This window comes from Meleagris gallopavo, chromosome 3, assembly GCF_000146605.3.
Source record: "Meleagris gallopavo isolate NT-WF06-2002-E0010 breed Aviagen turkey brand Nicholas breeding stock chromosome 3, Turkey_5.1, whole genome shotgun sequence".
Taxonomy (NCBI): domain Eukaryota; kingdom Metazoa; phylum Chordata; class Aves; order Galliformes; family Phasianidae; genus Meleagris; species Meleagris gallopavo.
The window spans coordinates 85,874,397-85,881,420 of NC_015013.2; the positions used below are offsets into that span (position 1 = coordinate 85,874,397).

At 43.9% G+C, this 7,024-nt stretch overlaps 1 protein-coding gene across 1 annotated transcript; it reads left to right on the top strand.

Annotated features, from left to right (window-relative positions):
• Window positions 1–598: 598 nt before the first annotated feature.
• LOC104910463 (secreted Ly-6/uPAR-related protein 1-like) lies at window positions 599–6,330 on the top strand. Its single transcript, XM_010709351.2, has 3 exons — window positions 599–689; window positions 4,028–4,147; window positions 5,068–6,330. Exons 1-3 carry the CDS (start codon window positions 638–640, stop codon window positions 5,274–5,276), a joined length of 381 nt encoding a protein of 126 aa, XP_010707653.1. The 5' UTR covers window positions 599–637; the 3' UTR covers window positions 5,277–6,330.
• Window positions 6,331–7,024: the final 694 nt, after the last annotated feature.

The following is a 7,024-nucleotide window of genomic DNA, read 5'->3' on the forward strand; positions in this document are numbered from 1 at the left end:
TGCCTTTCAGTAACTCCCATGCCCAGCAACTAAGAACTATGGCTCAATTCATAACTAAGCCTTTGGGAGACAGAAGCTGAGTTGTTTTTGCACAGTATTTGGGAAAATAGACATGCTTTGTGCAAATGCAACCACACCAGATTCCTGCGCGCCAGCCCAGGGAGCAGTAGGCATGAAAACATGGCACAAATTTTGGGGATGCTGAGCCAACACAGGTGGAAGCCCAACCTGCTGCCACTTGCATCTTGCCTGATGTTGCCCAACTCAACATGCATGACACAATCTGGATCTCAGCTCACAGAGCCAGACTTGAAGGAACAAACATACCCTGTCGCATTCCCTATCGAAGCACCTTTGCAGTGCAGGCTGTTTTTGCTTTTCCATGGGACCAGCCTCAGGTCATAAGCCTGAAGAGGAGATGAGGTATAGTTGGAGTCTGCTCATCACGGTGATGTCACCTTCTCCAGGAACTCATTCCTTTGCAAATCCCAATCCAGGCTGGAGCTGGGCTTCCCCGCTGTTAAACCCAGGGGAATCCGCCCACAGGATCAAGAGGAGGTGGAGGGTGGAAAGAGATATAAAGCTACCCAGGAGCAGCTCAACTTTACTGCCCTAGTTGCACGGATCTACTCTCAGCATGAAGATGCCTCTGGTGGGGCTGCTGCTTGGCCTGGCATGCATAGAGTTGGGTAAGACTGCTGCATTCTTGACACTATGGGGACCCTCTGGGAAATGCCTGGGAGGGGAGGGGAAAGGCAGCAATTCAGAAAGACCTGATAGAACAAATGATGTTTTAATGTATTTGAGAATATTAACAGATAGAGGAAAAGGGATATTCATTCCTGCTGGGGAGAACTGTGATGCCTCTCATAGAGAGCAGAGAGCAGACCTATGAGTCTCCCATTCCCATTCACACTGGATCTCAGGGTGGAGGGGACTGACATTAGTTTTTGTAAGGCTAAGGGGTGAAGAACACGTGGTACAGGGCAGCACAAGTGCAGGTGAGGTCTTTAGACATCAAGACAGAAATGGGTGAGAGTATGACAAATAACTCCAGGAACTTTGTGAAGATAATGAAACCAATAGATTTCAGTCTTTAAAGTAATTTCAAGATATTAGGCGATAGGTAGAGATAGGAAATTCCTTTGGGTCTGTCTGGGTATGGACTCTAATGGATCAGAGTCTCGGCCAAGCTGGTTGTAGAGTCCAGTTATTGTTGTCCTCTCTCCCTCTCTGTGATCTACTGCAAATATCTCCATTTCTTGTTAAATGGATCATTCTTAGAGAGACACAAACATTGTGGCTTTCATCCTCTATCCCATGGTCACCAGAAATCCTTAGGCAGCTTTATGGGACTCTGACAGATCTCAAAGGAAAAGCAGCCTGGGTAGGAGTTGAACACTCTCAATGCCATGTGGGCATTACTACATGAAGATCATCCACAGGTCTGCCGGTGAAGATGCTGGAAGGCATACACTTTGCAAACATTATGCAGAGAAGTGTTGAGTCTTGTCCTCAAGCTGCATTGTACTGTTTATTCCTTTTATCCTCATTCTTCCTTCCCTATATCTCTGAAGCAAACCCAAATCTGGTTGAATTCATTTCCTTACATGCTCTGGGTTGAACAACACACCATAGAGCTGAATCAAGAAAGGTACAGATATTTGTATACAGTTACTGTAATTTATTACATTTCAGTACATGTATGGGGTTTTTTTTAGTTTGTTTTGTTTCTCCTTTCAAGACTCTTCACAGATGGTATATTACACTTCTGCTTCCATCCAGACTTGTTCTGGGTTTAATGGCATTGCTAAGGAGCTGGCAGGGAAGGTTTTCATCCACTGGTCTTGAAGAAATTTACAGGGGCAGAGTAGCATCAACACCCTTTGCTTTATAGTTGAGGCTGAGGCAGATGTGGCTTTTCTGTGATGATGTAGTGGGAAGCAACTGGGTTAGACAGCACTTGCAGCTCAGGAATATGCCTGTAACAAGTGGATCTATTTGACTTGTGTCTATAACTGATTACTTTTCTGTATTTCATGCGTTGTATTGGTTTAATGAAAGAAGTGTTCATTAAATTTTAAGATTTACACAAGCTTTGAGATATTACAAGTCTTGAAGCACATGAGGTAATGCAGAAATTAGTGTTTGTTTCTTTAGAATATATGAATCTGTACTTTGAACATGCTTGTACATGGCCCAGGATAAATTACTAACCTTCCAGAATTTTAAAACAAAGAGGTAGAAAGTGTCATTGGACAATGATGGACAATGGTTATTTGCCTTGGGTCAGGACATAGCACTCTCCTCAATGTTCAGTTCATCTCTTCTGCTCTTGTCCTGACAATTCTGGACTTTCCTCTTCTACTACAATCTTCCCACAAAAGAAATGCCCCCACATAGACTCACTGAAATAATAAGTGGCAGAGGGATGATGGTTTTCTCACTTAAATCTGCTCTTAACTGGAATTAATTCCTCCAGAAAACATGATACAGTACTGTCCACCATCCAAAATGGTGAGGTTTGGAAATCAGTTCGACCCAAATATCACAGACCAGTTCCTCAGATGATTTGAACTGGCACTGCTCCACGTATACACCCATACACAAGCTGGTCCTTCACACCCAAAATCATCCTTGTATTTGCAAGGTTAAAAACTTTCTGATTTTTCTCCCACGTGCACAACATGTTAAGATATCAAAAATACGCTTTAAAAAAAATTCTCTTGTGGATCATTCCAAAGCTATCCTCAAAAATCCTCAAATTGGGTAAACTCAAGCTAAAAAGTTATTTCTATCTTTGCAAAGAGGATAGAGAAAATTTTGCATCAGGAAGGTTTTGTTGCACGGCTGAGTTTTTTGAAAGTTGTGCGAAGAGAAACAGATGCCCTGGAAATCCATTTTGTCACTGGCTGTTCAAGCAACTGCCTTCAAAAATACTTATCCTTATCGCATAGTCCCAGGAGTTTCTCTTTAAAGCAGAACTAGTGGCAAGAATACATCATCTTTCTGCTGTTTTATCAATAGATGGCAGTGGATACATTTGCGTGGTTCATCAGCTGCTGCATTGCTGGAAGATGCGTAGCACAGAAAACATCAAAGTGGGCTGTTTTCTGATGTGAAGTCACACCAGCATGACTCCGAAAAATATGCATACTCAGTATCTTTTGGCTGTGAATGGACAGGTCTAGTAGCAAGACTTTTGAGCAACTGCTGTGATCAAGGCTTGCATATGTAAAGGAGTCCCTGTGTCGACATCCAGCGCTTTGTAGCATCACCTCTTTCAAAAAAAACAGCAGCAGCCCCTGAATGAGTTTTTAGGCTACATTCAACCCTTAGGATCTCTGTTACAGCTCTGAAATTTAAATTCTACTTTCGGTTAATAAGCTGTTCAGAAAACCCTCTAAATAAGGAGAATGGAGCCCTGAAAGTACAACTTCAGTGACTATCTTTGTGGATGAAGAAACTACAGATGAATGCTGCTCTAAGCAGAAGGAGCTATTTCACTCTCTGTATTGTAGCACATCTTACACAGGATGCACAAAAGTGTCCCAATTCAGGCCAGATCAGTTCCCTAAATCTAAAATTTGATTCATTTTAAGGAAATGATACTACCTTATTCTTTGAGTCTGTAGAACAACAGCAAACTACCATGCTGTAATGCACGTGAACAGTCACAGCCATGGATTGGTCCCTGAACGGCTGATGGGCCAAACCCCTCCAAGGATTTTTATTAAAGCTGCTCAAGCAGAAGTTCCCTATAGATCTGCTCTTTTCAGGCTGCTGAGCCAAAGAAGCAGTGATAATGCCCAATTCTCTGCAGTATCAACCTCATCCTTGGATGTTGGGATTTGGTCTTTGCCCTTGACCTACCCAAGTTTTGCCACTGCCTCCAGCTGTGTGTTGTTTCCAGGGTCTGTGCATCTTGAGTGGGGGGATGAAGCAGTTACCATAACACATTCTCTACAATAGACTTGCTGTCTTTGCTTCTGTGACCAACTCAAAAATGTTTTGTTCCCCTCTGCAGCCCAGTCCTTGCAATGCTACACATGCAAGGAGCCAATGGACATTTCCAAGTGCAGAACACCCACAGAATGTCCCCCGAGAGCCAAGGTGTGCACAACAACTCTGCACTCTGTAGACTTAGGTAAGTCTCATTGTTTTCTTTGAGTGGTGCTAGAACACTAAGGTCATCAAGCCTAGTCCTACCCATCCACACCATGTTTACTAAACCATGTCCCTCTGTGCCACATGTCCACATTTCTTGAACACCCCCAGGAACAGCAACTCCACCACTTCCCTGGGCACCCTGTTCCACTACCTTACCACTCCTTCTGGAAGAAATTTTTCCTGATATCCACTGCATCCAATATCCAATATCTTGGAGCAAGATGAGTCCTTTGTGAACCAAATAATCTTACAAACTTCCTCCATGCTTCCCTCTCCCCAGACTGGGTTATTCTTTACTTCTCTGCAAGAACCCACGTGGGTTTATCCAGGGTAAGCAGGAGAAAAGTCCACTGAACTCAGAGTTTCATAGTGAAGCACACAGGACTCAATCCACTTACTCTGTTATGCCTTTCCTACCCCTATGCATTACAGATCCTGAAATGTCAGATGTGTGAAAACATATTGCAGAAGCACAAGGACTCCTTGTTTGCAGACATTCTCACTTAGCACCAGTGGGAAAAAACAACTTCAGCATGCTAGTATTATACCAGTGCTTCTTGACATTTCCATTTACTATGCAAAACTATTGCAGGAGCAACCCACCTGAAGAAAACATGCAGAAACTTGTGTTATTTGTTTGCACTAGAATAAATTTGGAAGGAACAGAAAGGAGAGTGGGAGGCAGCAGGGAAAACCAGGGGACCTGCTCCTTCAAAGAGCAGTTTGGATTACAGGCACAAGTATTAAAGATGGTCCCCCCTTTATTTGTCTTTGTTGACCTATAAACACTGTGCCTTCAAGTTCTGTCCATTGGACAAAGGCAGTGTTGCTCAAAGCCAGCACTTCCCTTCACCATTTTGTTCTCTCTCTTCTACTTCTCCAATGCATCCATTCCAGGTTACCCGTTTTTTGGCAACATCACCGTCACAAGAAGCTGTGAAGAGGAGTGTGTCACCTATGAAGGGATAGGATCAAATAGACCAACATCATGCTGCTACACTGACCTCTGCTCTGACGACACCAGCAGCAAGGGGGAGAGAAGCAGCTCTGCAGCACTGGGTGTGATGGCCATGGTTTTTGGCACGCTCCTCCAGTGTATTCTGTGATGTTGATGGGTATCTGTGCTCCAGTCAAAGCATTCTTACTCCTCTCTCTGCCAAGATACCTTGTGAACTTTGAGATACCCTGGGAAAACTTCTTCACTCAAGTGTGTCTTCATCCATCTTCAGTGCTGCGAATTCGATGGGATTCAAATGAAAAGTTTGGGCATTCAGAACTAAAATCCTCAAATTTCCACTTTCCAGCTGATATAAACAGATGTTCTTCGCCTATGGTTGCTTCTGTTCCCCAGAACCCACATCTCATCTTGCAACTTTCTTCACTGGGGAGCAGAGGTGGATAAAGAGTGGTGGCTCTGAGTAGCATGAGGGACTGGGCAGTGACATTGGGCTTGAGAGTGACACCAGCAAGAGCAAGGGCTGTACTCACACTGGACTCAACGGATCTCCTCAGCTCCCACACAGTGTACATCTGTGACAATAACCTAATGCAAAATCCCCAAAATACCAGCAACTCTTCATCAGGATCTTGCTTTATTTTTTTTCCACGTTGGGTACTATCTCCTGAGCCAGATGGATGTTGCAACCTCCCCAGTACTCAACAAAGTGCAGTATGCAATTGGAGGCAGCTGGCTCTTAAATTTGTCCAGAATAAGATATGGAATGGGTTCAGAAGGGCTCAGTCTTCATGCATGGAGATGGGACATATTTCTGAAAAGCTCAAAAGATGTTCAGGATGAAGAACTCGAGGCTAGTTAAACCAGTAAAAGCAAATCAAAGAGTTTGGGCAGAACGAACTGCCATCAGCCATTTGCCTGAGCTCAGATTGCAATCAGAGCCTAGCTTTCTTCTTCCAGATGTTTCACAGACTGTTCCTAGCAATGTATCCTATTTCTCAGCCCTTCCCCATTCCTTCACAGCAGGGATGACAGGAAGGGAAAAGTAATGACTAATTCAGACCTCAGCTTTGGGAAGAATCAGTGGCTTCACTCAGTGGATATCTAGGAAAAAAACATCATCTAGGAAAATCTAAGAGTAAGAAGGGGGCTTTCTGGATGAGAACCCAGTGAATAAAGTTGGATCCTCTAGTTTTCAGCCTGCAGTGTCTTTCTTGTGTGCTCACCATGTCTTTGGAAAATTTTCTGCACATCAAGGTCTGGATAAGGAGAGAAGTGCCAGGGAGGGGGGAGAGCTAAAGAAGAGGTCAAACAGAGGAGGAGAGAAACACTCCTTGCAAGAGCTAGATTAAAGGCTGGTGGGAGAGGAGGGGGAGAAGGGCAGTAGAAGGGTAAAAGACCATGAATGGTTACAGAATGCTTATGTAGGGCATGCACAGAGAGAAGTGAGATTTTTTTCCTTGTCTTGCAGGAAACATGTGGAAAACAGTTGAACTCAGTGCTAGAAGGAGTGTAGGTGGCTGTGAACAAGGATGCTGTGGGTAGGGACCAATGCCTTCCTTGTGCCACTGGTGCTGGTGATGAGCATCCTGCATCTCACTGCACTGACAATCTCCTGCTTCCTGGGATTTCCCTGATGATGCAGCTCTGTTGCCAAAGCATCAAGCATGTAGTGTGGAAAATAGAGCAGAAAGCTCAGAGCACTTGTAATACATTCCTATATTAGGCAAGTCTTTAGCACAATGTGTCAGAGGTGCAAAATTTAACAGCAATATTCATCTGTTCATGCTCTGCTGGTTCTAAGCCACAGGACGAACAGCTGGAAGCCTTTGCAAAGTTTAATTCACTTCAAACTTCTGCTTCTGTTATTGCTTTTATTTATTCTGTCTGCTTTGTCTC

What these genes read in the sequence shown, in the direction of transcription:
- LOC104910463 (XM_010709351.2), top strand. Translation starts at nt 638, where the DNA reads ATGAAGATGCCTCTGGTGGGGCTGCTGCTTGGCCTGGCATGCATAGAG. An exon ending in CCTGGCATGCATAGAGTTGG is followed by an intron (nt 690 to 4,027) that starts GTAAGACTGCTG and finishes TCCCCTCTGCAG; the next exon opens with CCCAGTCCTTGCAATGCTAC. An exon ending in TCTGCACTCTGTAGACTTAG is followed by an intron (nt 4,148 to 5,067) that starts GTAAGTCTCATT and finishes CATCCATTCCAG; the next exon opens with GTTACCCGTTTTTTGGCAAC.